The 19,068-nt window shown below is 31.2% G+C and overlaps 1 protein-coding gene across 1 annotated transcript; it reads right to left on the bottom strand.

Annotated features, from left to right (window-relative positions):
* Nucleotides 1–205: 205 nt before the first annotated feature.
* Nucleotides 206–13,467, bottom strand: LOC137408333 (uncharacterized). Its single transcript, XM_068094825.1, has 11 exons — nt 13,341–13,467; nt 11,498–11,632; nt 9,915–10,021; nt 8,397–8,481; nt 7,343–7,498; nt 6,431–6,496; nt 4,600–4,715; nt 3,011–3,124; nt 2,369–2,513; nt 1,329–1,442; nt 206–656 (listed from the first exon to the last, which is right to left on the bottom strand). Exons 1-11 carry the CDS (start codon nt 13,411–13,413, stop codon nt 520–522), a joined length of 1,248 nt encoding a protein of 415 aa, XP_067950926.1. The 5' UTR covers nt 13,414–13,467; the 3' UTR covers nt 206–519.
* Nucleotides 13,468–19,068: the final 5,601 nt, after the last annotated feature.

The following is a 19,068-nucleotide window of genomic DNA, read 5'->3' as shown; positions in this document are numbered from 1 at the left end:
TTGTACCCTTTACCAAGTCGCTAAAATATTTGATTTCAAATCTCCATCTGTTTTCTGAGAACCGCCATCTCAAACAGCCAGCTGCCGGCTGATTGAAAGTGAATAAAGTTTTGGACATTGCCTGGCTTACTGCTAGTCTATGTTAAAATGCTGCCACAGAGTATAAGTTATATATAAAGAACTATAGTCAGTTTATTCAAAGAATTTATACACCCTGTGCACATATATTATTTATAGATACTACTCATTGGTTTCAAGTTCCACTTACAATCTTTATTTTATGTTCAAACTTGCTATAACTGTTTTGCAACAACCTTTATTTATACGTAACTCGTGGAATTTTAAAAAGAGTTGAACAATTTAATCATTACTTCAAATTGTTAAATGTAATTTTTGAAAATAGCAGAATATTGAGAGTAGACAACTCCAGAAGATTAACTAATGTAGCGAAGAAAGCTTTTCTGAAACTGTCCATGAATGTGATATTTTAGAATATTTTTGTATCTTCTAGTACATCCTTCAATAGCTAGATCTGTCATGAAACCTTCTGTGATGGTTGTGATGGTTGTAATGATTGTAATGGTTGTGATGGTTGTGATACGGTGGCCATACATGGTTTGGTGCATGTGGTTGATAGCAGGGTCTCACTCGCACTTCTAAAATACCCACCGAATTCATTGTTAGCAACGGGAATATACATGATGAGAGCTCTCCAAAATTGGTTTCTATGCTATATTTTGCTTATCATTTGCATAATCTAATGTTTTTCTATAAGGTCCTAGTGTTAATTCACAAAGCTTTTTATGTGCCATAATGAAAAGATAAAAAAATAGTATCTGAAGAATGATTTATTGTTTGAAATGGTTTTGAAAACAATTTTCATGAAATATTTTTATTTGCATTTGAAAAATATATTGGCTATTACAATCCGTGGTACAAAAAATTACTGGAAAAGTGGAAAAACTTGTTTTTTTGCTTGGTGCAATTGAAAACCCTGAAAACTAAATTATTTGCTAGCATACTAGTTGCAGCTAAGCCTACATAAAATTATCTTTACGTGAGACAATTCATTGGTTACCATAGAAACATATAAACATGTATAAATTATGATTGTAAAACATTCATGAAACATCACTGTTCAAATGGTATATAGTTTTTTTTATAATATCTTGCCAAAGATGCCATAAAATATATCTACACAAAGCAATTTTTCAACCTTAAATGTTCTTTGCTTAATTTGTGCTGAGAATATTCAAGATGTGCAAACTTTCTCACAAAATTGCTTTTCATCTTTTAGTTTCAGTGTAACAGCCATATCTAATCTTTACCTGGGATATCGATGTTAAAGTCATAGCTCACAAGATCTCTGGAAAAATTGCTATTGTAGGGCAAGACACCAAGCTCATAGCCATTTCTAACCCTTATCAAAGCCACAAAGAGATCTGCAATAACAACAAACAGTATTGCTAATGAGAGGACCACACAGGTAGTTTTAACACAAAGTAGCAATAATGAAACTGATGAATAAGGCCAAATTTGAGATTTTTAAAGTAATCATTTTGATCACAACATACTTGTGTATTCTGACTGCTTTGTTTTGAAAAAGAATTGTATATAATTCAAGTTATTTAAAACTAATTATAAATATATTTATTTAGTTAATTTTTCTGCGAAATCTTTTATATAAACAGATAGCCTTAAAGCTGTCCTCAAAATTCCCTAGAAATAGTTTCTTGTAATAAGTAGCTTTTGAATAGCAAATGAGCAAGAGGTTTGACTGACCATGAAATAAAAACATAAGCCAGTGCACTAAATACTTAAAACAGATAATTCTGTTTGTTTGGTGTCTTCACAATAAGTTGATATAAATATCAACTTTGTATTATGCGTGTACAGTATATGCAAAGAACAAATTACATTTGAGATAAAACATGCTTTCAAAAGAATTATATAGAAGATGTTGACAACATTTTGAAATGTTTAGTAGATGAGACAGAAAATAAAAGTAAATATTCTTCAAGTCTTTCTGTAGATCTTGAAATAGCTATACAGACAACTCAAATGGATTTAGACCTAAAGTTATTTCACTCAAAGAGTTTTTATCTTTTTGAAAGGTAACTAGTCAAGTTGTCTAGTCAATCTGTATATATTACTTGGACCAGACTTGAAGCTGAAGCTACAGATAATGCTGGAGTCTTCCTGTCAAATCAATAAAACAATAAAATAAAACAATAAAATAAAATAATAAAATAATATAATAAAATAAAAGCAATAAGTTTACTAACAACTGTGCTTACAAATAAGCTATGTAAAACTTGTTGGTAAGCCTACTTGTTAGATGTTAGACATGTTTCTCACCCATACTTACTCGGGTTAATCACGGTTGCCAGTCGATAAGTACCATCTCGCTGACGTAAAACCTCAAAGTACCTCTCATCTATAGTTTCCTCATTGGCGGTATTAGGCAGCAACAAGCGTGAATATCTCTCACGACTTTCTCTCTTGTCATCAACCTGAGATTAATAAAGATATCTTTTGTTTATTTGAGTATTTCTAGTAATTAGTAAGATTTACTAATGGAGTAGAAAATATAAAGCTTTCTTTACAGTAATGCAAAGAGCAGCAACTCACAAGTCCAAATTTGATTTTTTTAGCTATTTTATGATTCTGTTTAAACTGGCATTGCAACTTTACATTAACTTTTTTTCAAGGATAATTTTAATTTAATTTAATTTTAGGATTTAATTTAGCCTTGCTTTTCTGCTCAGCTTCACAGTAAGAGCTGACATGAGAGGGTAATTCCTACATATTCGGGCACAGATTCACGTTATTGTTACAAATGCCTAAATGAATTTAGAATGGTAAAACTTTTAGATAGATAGGTGAATTAGCCATATTACGGAAGCAATCGTTATGTGACAAAATTCTGCTATAGTATTATACCAAAACTAATTTTACCAAGATTTTTAGATCAGCATCTTATTTTCTGTATTGATGACTTCTAGCTTACCCTCAACTCGACTCTGCTGAACGACATTCCAAAGGATGGAGACTGGGTATCATTTTGGGCTGGAAGGGCTACTTGACCTTCGTCTGTCACTCGCACTTGCAAAAACTCTCTTTCCTTCAATCAATACAGTTTAACATTTTCGTAATTGTCCCCTTACAATCGGGTTTTGTTATAAACCAAACTTGAAACATCTTTTTGCTCAAACGAAAAAGTTGTACAAGCTTTTTAATACTATTTACTATAATAAGAGCTGTGCTTGTCTGTCTCAAGCTGCACTTACAGGTTGAGAAAAATCATTTTGAATGAAACTTAAACTCATAACTTCTCGCTTCATAGACCATCTCTCCACCAACTACACCAATCGACCACTATCTACCACCGTGCGATGGTTGTGCAAATTGTGACCCAATGTGCTTTATTGCCCAACCTGATGATTTCTCTAAGCACACCAGACTGTCAGTGAACAAATAAACTATAAAATCTTTAGACAATTACATCAGAGCCAGAAAATGAATTCTGTTGAAGAGCTATCCTGCGGTGGTACATTTCTTGTCAACTTTGTTAAAAACTTTGGTATAATATAGATACTTCTACAATTCTAATCATTTTGTAATCTTGTTTGATACTTTGGCACTGAAGGAATGATATAGGTGATAGTTATAGTGCTTTATAAGGCACTGCTTCATACAGAACTCGAAACTCATGAAGCTCAGCTTATTAGACTGAAACTCTAACCAACTGCGCTAATCGACTGTCCTGTGGATTAGCAGAATAATATATATCGAGACATATATTATGCACATCTGGATATATATTATATACATCTGAATGTATGTTATATATATCTGAATATATATTATATATAAATTCAGATATATATATAATGTATTTATCTGAATATATTATTTATCCAGATATATATTATATATATCTGGATATATAATATGTATCCAGATATATATTATATATTCAGATATATTTTATATTATATATTCAGATATATAATATACATATATCCAGATATACAGAATATATATCTAGATATATATTACATATCCAGGTATACAAAATATATATCTGGATATATCCATATGCATATTTTATATATCTATGGATATCTATGGATATATATCTATGGATATCTATGGATATATATTATGGATATATATATATATACAGATATATATTATATATATTCAGATATATATATAATATATATATATCTGAACATATATAATATATGTTGATATATCTGGATATATATAATATATATCTGAATATATATTATATGTATCCAGATATATAATACATATTCAGACAAATATTATGAATAAATATCCGGATATATTCATAAAATATATCTGAATATATATTATATATCTGGATACATGTAATATATAACCAGATATATATTATATATATCTGGATATATATTAAATATGCGTACTAGTAATAAATAAAAACACAACTTTTCAAAACTGTAGAATAATGCCTTGATCTCGAACAGAAAACTTCTGTTATTTCTTTTCTTCTGTTAAAATGCGAGTGAACTTGTTATTTAAATTTTATATGTTAGATTTTCTACTTACTGACATCGTATTTCGTCCTTGGGTTGAACTCAGTAAAACTGCGGTACCTTGAATGACCCGACCTTGAGAATTGAGACGTTTGCAAAAACCAAACACTTCCACTATGAACTCGAATGCTAAAACAGAACAAACCTGAAAAAGTTTTGTGCACACTGACATACCTTTTAGACATTTTCATGCTTTAAATCTCCTTACACATACACTATAGATTATATTGATCCGTAATATGTTATGTTGGACTATATTTTATTAGATTATACTACATTTTGGTGTTTTCAATTACCTTATATCATATTGTATTATGTAGTATTATTCATATTATATAAAGTTTATAAGGAAATAAATGGATGTTTTGTATAAAATTGCTTAAGAAAAAGGCAAAAAAGTATTCTATTGTTCTTACACATTTTGTCTTTCCTAACCTTGGTACTTATACAGTGCATTTTAGACACTAATTTTCAAAGTTATTTTTGTAATTGTAAGAATTTTCAAGCTGATAATGACTATTTGCTCATCTTGGAAATATACTATGATGGAAGCACCACTATCTATCTTATATCCTCCAAGTACACATACCAGCGATTACATGTACACATTTCATAACTTATATTGACATATAACAACACTTAAATGTACATACATGAGTACTTACATGTACATATATCAGTACTTACATATATATATATATATATATATATATATATATATATATATGAAAAAATATTATGAAGAAAGTAAACTTTTAGTAATTGCGCTACAAATTTGTTTCGTGCGATGCACTCATCAGACGCGGTTGTACTAAAAACAATATATATATATATTTATATATATATATGTGCTGATATATATATATATATATTTATATATATATATATCAGCACTTACTTGTACATATATCGGTACTTACATGTACATATATATATATCATTACTAACATGTACATGTACCAGCACTTCCATGTATGTATATCAGCACCCACATGTACACACATCGGTCCTTACATGTATATATATCAACAGTTACATGTATATATATCAGTACTTGCATGTATATATATCAGTACTTACATGTATATATATATCATTACTTTACTTATTTAGAATATTATTTATTTAGCATAACTATTGCTAACTAATTTATTTAATAAAGCATTTTGTAGTATTTTTTAGCTAAATGAACTTAATGTTGTATCTGGGGATCTGAGCAGTTGAAACTGTATTGCTGGTTTGATCAATAATCAATTAACGGTTGAATTGCACCAACAAAGGCCATTTTCGGAATGAGCCCGACACTGCTGATGTTGGATTGCTCTAGACTACTAGACTACCATGCTCCATGTTTTTTATATGAGAATACTACATGAATGCCTGGTGTTGCACTAGTAATAAAATAATTACCCAATGAATTTGAGTAACTTACCTCATAAGCTAGTAGTCTAAATCTTTACTAAAACAATAGTCATGTTTGAAGCCAGCTAAATAATCGTTAAGTTATGTGTAATGTTCAGCTGTGCTAGCTAACAACCTGGAGTGTTAGTATTTTAGCCATTGTAACTAATGTATTCACAATAATTCATCAATAAATTCAGTTGAATGATTGTAGGGTAGTAGTTGAGATTGCTAATCTTCAGACCTGGACGTACTCAGGGAACCAAATCCTCTGCTAAGCGGATTTTTCATTACTAGAATTAATCGCTTCGGCTGGACATAGGAATGGCCAACAAAAAACAACGCTGAGATTTATATATATAGACTAACAAAATAATATCACCTGATAGAATTAGCCAATAATATCACCGATAGAATTAGCCATTATAAAAGCATTTACAAACCTTGTTCACCAGGCATGAGACGTCTTGCACCAAGCTGTCCTCTACCATCCACTTGCATGTCTCGTCCTGTGAAACAAGTATATTCTTTAAAATGAAGCATATATAGAGCAGCAGCATACAATAAAGACTAAATAAAGAGATATAAAATATATTAGGTGCTATATGTGCTATCAGACAATACAAATAAAAATTGACCTATTTAGCTGGCAACAAAAAATTCTGAAGTGATATTTTTTAACTAAACACAGGAAGGATTTTCAAAGGTTTGTTCTTTTGTAATAAAATGAAAAGACATAGATTTAAGTAAATTAAAAACCCAAATAAAACTGAAAAGGAATCAATTTACAGTTTTGCAGTTTGCAAACTTTGGTCGTAAAAATATACATAATTATAACTGTATGGTTCATAATGACATATAAATAAAACACTTTACCCATTGAACAACTTGATGCACTAATACCTTCTTTTTATGCTTTCTTAAACTGCTCATTTCTTGATAGTAATATCCAGATAATTTCTAAGAGTGAAAATCGGTCTTTGCATCATAGTTAAATAGAGTGGTTGAGTGGTAACAACCACTCACTATGTTTATCTGAATAATAAATTCCACTTTTTAATTGTGCAAGCATAAAAGCGTGCGTGTGTGTATCCGTGTGTGCAGGTGTGAGTGAGCGTCTGCATGTGTGCGTGCATGAATGTAGGTGCATGTGTATGTGCGTGCGTGTGTGTGCATCTGCTAATCACATGACACAACAAATCAATTAGAACAAGCGTTGAATAAAATATCTTGCAATACAATGTTTTTCTTTAAATAACTTTAACCTCTTCTTTTTAAAGCAGAATTGAAGCATCTTCCAAGTACCTGTGAAACCTGCCAGTATGTTAAATCTGCTACCAGTAAATTATGCTTACCATCTTTTTGGGCAGTTACAGTAGTTCTGTGTGGGTCAATGTCATTAGGAGATGAGAACCTTTTGGAAAGAGAAGGCAAAACTTGCCAGAATTTTCCAACTCGATTGAAAATCAAATTCCTGTCAGAGCTGTCTAAATACTGAGAAGATCCTGACTCTAAAAATTAGAAAATATAAAAAAGTTATTATTCATGGTTGGTCCAATAAACTGTTTCGATTTTTTCAAAATTGAAGTTACAACTTTTTCTGTTTTCTCACTAGTTTTAGCTTGCTAAAAAATTTTTCTCGCATATTTAAACCATAAAATCAATATGTATTACTAATAACATATTAGAAAGCAAAATCATCAACAAGTTTGAAAAAAATAAATTCATGAGCTAGTTTACAGTAGCTGAAAAACCAAAATGTACTAACAGAAAAATTCATTTTTAAAGATGGACTTGCACAAAATTTTAGTAGACTTTATCAGAATGTATCGGCATTTTTTTATCATTTGTGATTGTTTTTTTGTTTGGGGCGATTAGACTGCCATGATGTATCAAGATTAAAATTGACCAAACTTGTTCGCTGTTGAACCATTCAGATCAAGCGGAAATGTGATTATGAAGTGTATAAGTGGAAAGAGACTGACAGAATAGGGATGCGGGATGCTGCAACTTGAATGCAATAGCTGATATCAACTATAGCAATAGTAGCAACAAGTGACATCATTTCACATGTATTTTTTTTCTGAGCTTTTACCCATGATCAAGTTTTTTCGATTTTAATCTTGAAACATCCTGCCAGTCAGATCACCTCAAACATTATCAACTGCAAATGATAGACAAATACTGATACTTTCTGATAAAATCTACTAAAACTTTTGTGCAAGTTCATCTTTAATGGATTCTGGGAAGTTTCCCATAATGCTTTCTGACAAATACATGATTATAATGCTATGTGACAACTTTAAACTTATCCTAAATAAATAAGGATAGCTCGATAGTATTCCATTCTTGAAGGGAGCGGACGACCCTAAACATAAAAGAAGCTGTGACTATGTTGAACACACTTACTGAGCTTTCCAGAGGCTTCATTGAATGATTCCGAAAATTTGAAGAGAGCTGGATGGTTGTAGCAAGGTTTTTGTACAGGTGCTGACTACAAAATCAGTCGAGGTCCCATTAGTTGTTGTTTTAGGGTAGAAAATTGTAAACCATATACATATGTATCTATATACTGTATAAGTCTAAGTGTTTGTCTGTCATCTGTATGTCTAGTTGTAGTGATAAAGTTTTAGGAACAAAAAAACACTTCGCACTAACAGTGAACTTGGAAACTAAGGTTTTGCAGACAGATATTATACTATCTACTATAAAACACGGCCTACTTGCCATACTATGGCGTATCTGTGCACATACTTATCGCACCTGTTAATCTTTAATAACAATTGGTTAAAATACATGTTGTTATAAATACATATATATATATACATATATATATATATATATATATATATATATATATATATATATATAACAGCATATATTTAAACTTGCATAAACTGATTTGTATTTAACATTTAACACCATTTGCAATTCTAAGCTTCAAACTACAAATAGTGAGAGAAGTGTTTTGTGTAGTTGAAATAAACTAAGAGAGAAAATAAAAACAACTGTAAAAGTTTTCAAACTCGTCAAACAACTGTAACTTTCAAACTTCATATCATGAGAAAAATGTTTTGTGCAAGTCAAATAAATTGAAAAAAATAAAACAACTATAAAAGGGTTTAAGTGTAAATGTGAAATAATTAGTAAATATTAGCTAAATTACATTATAAGTCTGTTTTGCTATGGTTGCAATAAAATATAATTTAGTAATGGTACAATTAATACCGGTGAGGAGAAAAATTAAAATCATATAATTGTATACTAAATAATATTTGATAAAGCACAGATATGTGCAAAACTATTTCAAAGTGTTGAGAGGTGAATTATTAGCTCAGGTGTCGCCTCAGGTTCGAATCCTACATGAAGGGCCCTTTTCTCCAATCTCTAACTATTGCTTCAGACAAACAGATAGACAACTAAGCTATACACATATTAATCACTGTCAGCGGTGAACAGTCTGTTTAATTTGTTTATGCGATGTCTAACTATGCTATGCAGTCATTGCCTAAGGGTCTAAATCGCTTGCGTGCTAACAATAGGTTGGGTTTCAATTTTCAAAAAGGTCACTAGTGGTGACATGAATGGCATCCAACCTTAAATTGCTCTCTGCAAGTTGGCATGTCTCTAGTTGTCAAGGTTCCCTTCCCACTGAACTCAGACATGTTCAGCCAAAATAACAGAGTTATTGTATGTGCAACTTGGCTCATTAAAAATTCGCACAGCCTCTGATTGCAGTAAGCCAGGCAGACATTATACTCTACTTCAAGGAATTGCTCACACAGTTATGCTGGTCCAAAACCATGAAGTAAGCTATAATCCTTGTTTAACCACAGTTTCATTTTGAAGGAGTAGACAACTCATTTGTTAGTTTCTAAGATTTGCAAAGTTGCAATTGATAAGCATTTTCTAGTGCACAGAACTTACCGAAAGAAAGCCTGATCGAAAATTACCCAGTGAATTTTTGTTTATTTCCGTTGATATGAATGTGCCTCTGCCATTTCCACATTCATAAAACTTGGTCAGAAATGCATCTACAGGTATAAAAACAAGAATTTGCTAGCATTTGAATATTAGAAATATGTAAATACCTAAATGGTAACAAACTTATTAAAAGGCATTTCCTTAACCAAAGTGAAATGTTTTGGAGTTATCAGTGCTTGTTGTCCGCACTGATTAATATCTTTTAAGATGATACAGTAGAAGCATTACTGGTGTTTTTGTTTTTATACCCTTAACAACAATAATATGTCAAAATAACAAACTACAGAAAAAGCATCGCAAGTTTTTTGCAAGTAACTTTTGTAAGTCAACTTTGCATTTTGAGATGTAAAATGAAAACAACAAATGTGCGACTTTCAAACCAAATTAATTTTTACTATGATATTGATATTATGATATTTTAAACATTAAATAACTATATAATAGCTTAATAATTTTGGGCTTGATCTGCCCAAAACTAAATCCAAGCATAAAGGTCATCAAAGAAGTATTTAACATCTGTTCTAGATCAGAATTCAGCCTCAGTAATAACGATTCATTTCTTATTTATCAAGAGAGAACTTTAACCATTTCTTTTAAATATAATGCTGAAATGATAGATTTCTTTATTAAAGTGTTTTACTATATTTTTAAAAATGAGTTTTGCAAAACTTTTGAAACTGCTTTAGCAAATGAAATTTATTTTACAAAAAATATCACTTGCAACACGAAAAAGTTTATGTGTCGCCCAAGTATAACATAAATATGAATCAACGTAGCACTAACTAGAGCCACTAAATTTATATGCATATTAGCAGATATATATACATATCTTTATAGGGGTTTTTATTTAAGTATAAAAAGTCTCTACAGTTTTTAGACCTCACAAAAAGATTCGCAGTAAAAACAGTGCAGGATGAATAGTTACTCAAAAGATTTCGAAGTGCAACAAAAACCAAATTGCAATTGATATTTCTGTTTCATGAATTTTTTGTCCGAGCGTAAACATCTGGTATGTTGCTTCAAAGATTTAGATATTTTATTAGCTTTATTTTGGATTAGCAGTAAGCCTAGCGATGCACAGGATTTATTTTACATTCAATTATAAAGCCCGCAAGTGGGTGCTTAAGAGGCTAATTCTTAAGAAGAATATTTAGTTTTGAACCCAAATAATTTTGTGATCTGGGCGAAGGTACAGAGCACATGTGTGTAAAGTTTGGATAAAATCGGACAAAAAATTTAGAAACGCATAAAATTTACACGGACTAACAGCCACACACACACACACGCACACACACACACGCATGCACACACACGCATGCACACACACGCATGCGTGTGCACACACATGCATGCACACAAACACACACATACACACATGCACACATGCACACACGCACACACGAATGGGCACACACACACATGTGCACGCACACATACACACACATGCGTGCACACGCGCACGCACACACATACACATGCACATACACAATGAAAAAGTGAGATTTGCTAACATATATAAGACTTACAATCCAAATGATTTTGTTGACTGTATGGGAGCAAGTCAAATGTAGAGCCTTGTATATGGATATCTCTTGAAGTTGTTCCCACTGAATCTATCCAGTAGTTGTAAGTCTGGTATTTCTGTAGCTTACATTCACATGCTGAAACGGTGTTATACCAGCAATATATATGCCCTAACTTTGGTAAACAGTAACAAAGAAAGAGAGAACGATTGTGTATTTAACAAATAGTAATATTATATACATTATATTACTACTATTATTATATATCTACGATCAAATATATTATTAATATGTATATTATGTTACAACATATCATTAAATTACCGCAAAATATTCATACTGTTTGTCCTTGGAATAGACGATTCTCGCTTTCAGATGTTGTGTAACAATTTCAGAATATTTTGCATTCAAAACAAATGTTTATACCTTAACATATGAATCTAAAACTTGGCTTCAGTACATTGTCAAGTAAACTTGTATCTCTTTTCTCAAAAGCTGTTAATTTACACAAATAAATGCAGTAGCTGACACCTATACTTGGTAAGCGTTCATTTGCTAACTCGACTGGTTAAGAAACTACTAACAGTGAAGAATGTGCAAAAAATGCTAAAATGTCAAACGCAGGCAGAGGTGCCAACACTTATGACCATGACTGTATATAATATAAATGAAAAAATCTAAAAGAGTTTCAGACTAATTTTCTCTTTCTAAGCCACTTAAAAACTTTGCAGACTCTTTTGCTAAATTCTACCAGAAAAACACAAAATATTTTATGAACAAAGTAGCTGAGAACAAAACTAGAGGAATAAAATATCTTACATTCTATATTTTCATTGTTTTATTTGAGCGTAAACTGTTCCTATTTTAGTACAACATTCTGAATAATCTTTGCTTAGCTATATATGTATTCCTCAAAAGTTGGTTGGTATGTGTGTCGTTGTAGCTATAGCTATTAAAATCTTGGAATAAAGAATCTGTATCACAGAAGGTTTGATCTGAGACCCTTTGGTTTGCCAGTAAGTGTCACCACTATTACTAACAATACCACTGCTGTTACTGCTGTTACTCTATTAATAAAACTACTACTTATGATATTGCTACTACATGTAGTACTGCTACTACTGCTACTAATACTACTACTACTACTATTTCTGCTACTACTATTACTACTACTGCTGTTATAACTGCTCCTATTATTAATGCTGCTGGTACCACCACCACTACTACTACTACTACTACTACTACTACTACTACTACTACTACTATATTACCGGTGGTACTACCTGCTGGTACCACTACTACTACTATACTACTCCTGCTATACTACTGGTATACTACTCCTGAGACTACTACTATTACTACTGCTACTACTACCGCTCCTATTATTAATACTACCGGTACCACTACTACTGCTACCGGGACTACTACCGGTACCACCACTACTACTACTACTGGTACCGGGACTACTATGACTACTAGCTGTATTAGTGTAAGTAAAGACCTGTATTAAGTCTGATGAAACTTGCCATAGTACTATTCTAGCTGTAAATAAACATCTCTTCAGTGAAAGAGCATTTCCTTTTGCTAGAGGTAAAATTTGAAACATTTTTCTAGAAATTTAGCTAGATGAGCAATTTTTCTTCTAAAGTCATACACTTCAGGAGTCAGTACACTTCAGGAGTCAGTACAATGAGTCAGACACAGAATACTTATAGAACGCCAGTATGACACTCAAACAATAAATACAATGTAAGCCTCTTAATAAATAAGTTGGCGTACCCAAAACAAGTACTAAATACATGTAAGTAGAATAGCTTATATGTTATAAAGAATAGGTTTGACTTACCTTCTCCTCTATGGATGGTGAGAGCAGCAAGTAAAACGATCAAACATACTGTACTTCCCCAAAGATACTTCATCTTGCTTCTTTAACTGTCAAAGGTTTGATGTTAAACTAAACTGGTCTAGATTTTATAGGAAGGGTGAGATGACTCATTCACGGATAAACATGGTGATAAAATAAATGGATATAATTAATGGCTATTTTTAACATCCTGATACATCTGATACAACTGCAGTTAATAGTTTATTTTTAGTCAAACAGAAGTAATTAATCATTCTTCTAAAGTGAGGATGAAAAAAATTAGAGATAGACAAACTAACGAGTTGACTGCTTACAAAATGCATCACCATTGACGACATCATTTTTACAACAATAAAAGCCGTGTCTCGCCATCTGTCCTAAACCACAGTAGGAGGTTGAAAAAAAGTGCACTGCGCAGGATTTGAACTCTCAATATCAGACTTGCTAGGCCAACACTCTAACACTGCACCAATCAGCCACTTCTGGAAGTTTGGGTAAAATAGTGTGTCCGCTGATTCTCTATGCTTTATTGGCACAGCCGACATCTTTCTAGCGTCCAGATATAGCGATAAAGTTGTAGCAATGCAAATCCCTTTTGGACTAGGTTTGAACTTGTGACATTCAAACCACAAGTTTACTAATAAACGCCGGTAACCACTAGACTAAGCTATTCTCAACATACTGAAATCTATATCTATCCTTACCGCAATTGCACACACTACACATGTACTTTTTATTATTAATTAATATTACCTTTTTGCGTTTGTTTTTCTTTAGAAACTTTTTTAAAAGATTTTTATTTAATTTACTTGAACTGTACAAAGTGCTTTTCTCATGATATGAAGTTTAAAAGTTAGAATAGTAACCTTTGCTCCATGCTAAATAAAATCAATTTTCTGTTCAAGAAATTTTCCATTACCCAGGCAAAGCCGGGCATTCAGTAGTATCAGAATATACAGAGTCATTCTCTAGTGCTTTATAGCAGAGTAGAATAGTTGGTTAGGGCTTGATTTCCGCAAAGACCACAGGTTATGATAAAAAAGGGCATTTGACATTTGCTCAATTGCTTCATCCGTGTCACCAGCATTGCAAGTTCGTCTGCATGAGATACTCTAAAGTTGTATTTTTAAAAAGTTTTATTTCTACCGTTAGTGGAAATGGGACAATGAAGTTGAAATAACTTTGCTTTACTCTTGGCCAATTTAATTCAACTGTCACTTTTATCTAAATATTTAAAATGTCTCAGGAAGAAAACCCTTGTTTTTGTAGCAAAATTATATGCTAACTATAAACTAGTAGAGAAAATAACACTTAAAGTTAAGCGTAAGTTAATCTATTTTTATAATCCATTGGTATTAACACTCTGCAATTTAAATATGTATATATTTATATAAATAAATATATTTATATATAGTGATATATACATAATTGCTAGAAACACAACTTTTGTAAAGAATAATAAAAAAGAGTATTTAATACATTAGGTGTAGAGTGAATTATAGTATAATGTAAAATATAACGAGCATTCATATAATCTTAATATAAGATTATATATACATGTGTAATGTATTATACATAATTACATACTATATATACATATAATATGTATATTTATAATTATACCATGTACTTAGGTATATTGTAACAAATGTCATATATATATTATATATATTATATGTATATATATTATACGTATAGTATATGTATATATATATTATACATATATTATATGTATATATATTACACATATATTATGTACATATAAATGTTATATGTATATTATGTATATATATATATGTTATACGTATATTGTGTATATACATGTATATATATATATGTTCGCCTATTTCAATAATCTATATATGTATATGTGATAGATATGTTGCATATATATATATATATATATACATGTATATATATAAGTACTTGCTCGTGATGGTCAAACATTGTAGTGAATAGAACAATTAACCACAAAGAATGATTCAATTATAGTTCTGCTTTAGAGTGAACACCTACAGGCATGTGACATAGCAATAAAAACAAGGAAAAACAGATTACGAAATCTCTAATTAAATTTAGTGTCACATAGGTCCATGCCAAAACTCAACCCACATTTATAACCTCTCTTTGATAAACCAAGTTATTTTTTCTTCGACAGAAAGTTCAAGAAGCCAGCACCAAACAACTAGAAAAGGCGAAAATATGTTCATACAAGCATTACCAGTCCAAAATGTTTTAACATAAATATATGTATATAGCTAAAGCTCGAAAGTGTTGAAATGGATTTATCAAAATTTGATAATTTTACTAAAATAATAACATATTAACATTCAACAGTACTGTTCTTAAATAATGGGATTACTCTTCAACTGAATTTACCAAGCTTAACAGCATAAAAGATTTCACTAACACGAGTGGAAAAAAGAAAGAAAACTGTATTATTTCAGTTGATATGATTATCTTTGACTTTCAAAGTCTTACTAGAAATCTCATCAGCTAACCATATTAAATTTTAAACCAGATAAAAGAATATGCTCTCTTTTTGCTAATTTGCAGATTTGAGGTGGTGTTAATATGAGAACATGTCACAAAGTGCTGTCAAAGTCTAAAGCACAATTGTGCATTGAACAGCAGAGGTGTCACATTGTTTAAAAACAGCACTGTATTATTAGCATCAGAAACCAAAAGGTTTTCTATACACCGATTGGCTGCTAGCAACTTTGAGTTAACTTTTATGGAAGTGCCAAAGAAACTTCAACTAAACATTTTCAAGTTATGGAGGAGTTGTCTACTCCTTGCTTGATTAAACCACACTTTTCCTTATAATTACTAGAAATTCCCCTGTTACACAGCCCACAACCAAAGTGATATTGGAAAAGAAAAGGTACTGAAGGTTGAGAAATGCAATATTAGCAGTCAAATGGCACTTAACTGCAGTGCAATAGGATAACTGTAATGGTAGCTGTAATGTACTGGGCGTGGGTGTTATTATGTACAACAAACATCAATAATGAAAGGAAAGGATTATATGTTTATATCTCTCTCCCTGCAATAGGAGAAATGCAATATTAGAAATAAAATGCACTGATATTATTAGAATAACCAATATTATTAATATAGTAATGCAGTAATAATAGAAAACCAATGCACAATTTTGTTTACATTTCAAAACTTCATAGCTAACAATATCAAGAAATTGTGATATTTATATAGATTTTTAGAAAATCTATTTAACAAAAATTTTGAGAAAAAATAATAACAGTAACATACTGCCCATCATCGATGTTGTTAGTGTAATTATAACACTTCAATAGTCATCCAAACTTATAATTAAATATTGTAATAATTTCATGAGAATCATTAAAAAAATATCTTCGTCATTTCCTTTACTTTCACTGCATTGGACATCAGTTAGAATACCAAAGTACTCAAAAGGGTCCAAAATGTCAGTTACTTTGAAATCGGCAAAAAAAATGATTATATTTCAGTACTCCTACGCTAATTACAGAAACCTTCGGCAATTCGACAATGCTATAGACTGGTAAAATGTGCACGTTATTTTTTTGTGAAATGTGCATGACCTAATGGTTCTATTCTCTGTCGCTCGGCATTTCAATTGCCGATCTTAATTTTGATAAAAGTAAGGTTTGGCAACTTTTAATAACGATTTTCGGCCAAATCAATCTGTCTATTTGTGTATAATCCGTTCAGGTGGATAAGTTTTAAGATACTGTCGACACTTTTCAAAAACTTGGTAATATATTTGAATAGGTTTATATGTGTTTTGTATTGTTATTATACTTAAACGACTCCACAGAAAAATTGTTAAATTTGTTGATGAGATTTCGGTACAAGGGTTTGCGACGTTGTTGATGAATAATTTTCGTGAGTTGTGTGCACATGCATTTATCATAAAACTCTCAAACATTCGCTCCGCTCGTGTTTGGTCATGGGATAACAAATACAAACTACATGATTATTCGTAGTATCTTTAGAGAATTTTTCAAAGTTTTTTGTCATCAACTGCTGCTAGTTAGAATTTAAAGTTACACGAAATGTTCTAGAGAACAAACTAGCATAAATCTTTTAAGATAGGAATAACGTTTTGGCTATGCTTTGCTTTAAAACGGTACTAGAATTACTATGTAACTAACAAAGTCATTTCTTGTATCAAACTGTGTTGAATTGCCTCTTACTTTTACAACCCAGCAGAGAACAAAAAACCTTTAGAGTTGTTGTCCCTCAATCTGTAATGAAAGTTTTTAAATCTAACAATCAACCAATCAACACCATGCACAGGTTGTATACTTACAGTACTACCTATATACCCTGTGCAGTCTACATACTTAGTTTAACACAAGATATGTTAATAACCCCAATAAAGTTGATGCTAAACATGGCTCGCAATAAAAAACATTTATTAATTATTTATAGAAGCGCACATTCATTAACACAAGCTGGATTGCGATTGAATTTTAAAAATAAATAATAAAAATTTTTTTAAACAGATTTAATTTTAAATTTATTATGTTGTCCTTAATGACCAAAATTTGTTTTAAAGTTAAAAATGAACTTACATCCAATTTTTGTAGATTTTATCAAAAAGTATCGGTTTTTTTTATCATTAGCGATTGCTTCTGATGTTTGAGACTATCTGATTGCCAGGATGTTTCAAGATTCAAATCGATAAAACCTGATTGCAATTAAAGTGCTCAGATCAGTTGAAAGTGTGATTATGACCTCTATAAATGCAAAGAGACTGACATAATAGAGACACGTAACACTGCAACTTGAACTTAATAGCTGATATCAACTATAGCAATAATAACAGCCATGATAGTTTTCTTATGAGCTTTTCAATCGCGATCAAGTTTCATCAATTTTAATCTTGAAACATCCTGGCAATCAGATCACTTCCTTTACAAACATCCTTTACAATTGCAAAGAGACAGACAGAATAGCCTTGTAACACTGCAACTTGAACGCAACAGCCAATGTCAACTATTGCAATGATAGAAACTGGCGATGTCATTTATTGAGTACTTTTTTGAGTGTTTTAATCGTAATAAAGTTTTATAGATTTTAATTTTGAAACTTCATAACAATTAAACAGCCTCAAGCAACAGAAACAATTGCAAATTATAGAAAAATAATGATATTTTCTGATGAAACCTACAAAGGTTTTGTGTAATCTTATTTTGAATACAATGTCACCATCGCAGTATGAATAAAATGCAAAATGTAAGCAACTGAGAAGAAGAACATGTATATCCATTCTCAACCACATTAATGGATACAGCTGACTTCTGGAATACTCTAAGAAACTCAAACATATAAAACCATAAACTATAACTTGACCTACAATACAAGCAAAAATAGATTTATAGTATCTAAAATAGCACTTGCCCGAAGCATCATGCCTAAATAGTGAAACATATTTTAACCAGCATTTGTTGGCAGCACCTTTGTTTGTTTGTCTCTTTTCATTTATAATATAACTACAAAAAATAATATGAAGAGTGTTTCTTACAGTATAAAAGAACAAGAGAAATAGAAAAAAAGTCACTCCAGGGAAGGTGATGAGGTTCCTGTGCGCAATAGCAAGGCTAATCAAGGCGCGGAACCTGAAAGTAGAGTCAGCAGAAGTCTGTCTAGTTAGTTTAGTCTAGTCTGGTTGTCTGAGGTAGCGCTTCAGTTCATTTTTGAAAGA

Source organism: Watersipora subatra, chromosome 11 (assembly GCF_963576615.1).
Source record: "Watersipora subatra chromosome 11, tzWatSuba1.1, whole genome shotgun sequence".
Lineage (NCBI taxonomy): Eukaryota > Metazoa > Bryozoa > Gymnolaemata > Cheilostomatida > Watersiporidae > Watersipora > Watersipora subatra.
The sequence above is the reverse complement of the archived record's forward strand: the minus strand, read 5'-3'. Positions and strand labels throughout refer to the sequence as shown.

Excerpts from the sequence above, each read along its gene's own strand:
- LOC137408333 (XM_068094825.1), bottom strand. The coding sequence starts at position 13,413 with ATGAAGTATCTTTGGGGAAGTACAGTATGTTTGATCGTTTTACTTGCT. Across the intron at positions 6,497-7,342 it reads TGTAACTGCCCAAAAAGATG|GACGAGACATGCAAGTGGAT; the intron begins GTAAGCATAATT and ends CTTGTTTCACAG. Across the intron at positions 3,125-4,599 it reads AAGGACGAAATACGATGTCA|GAAAGAGAGTTTTTGCAAGT; the intron begins GTAAGTAGAAAA and ends TATTGATTGAAG.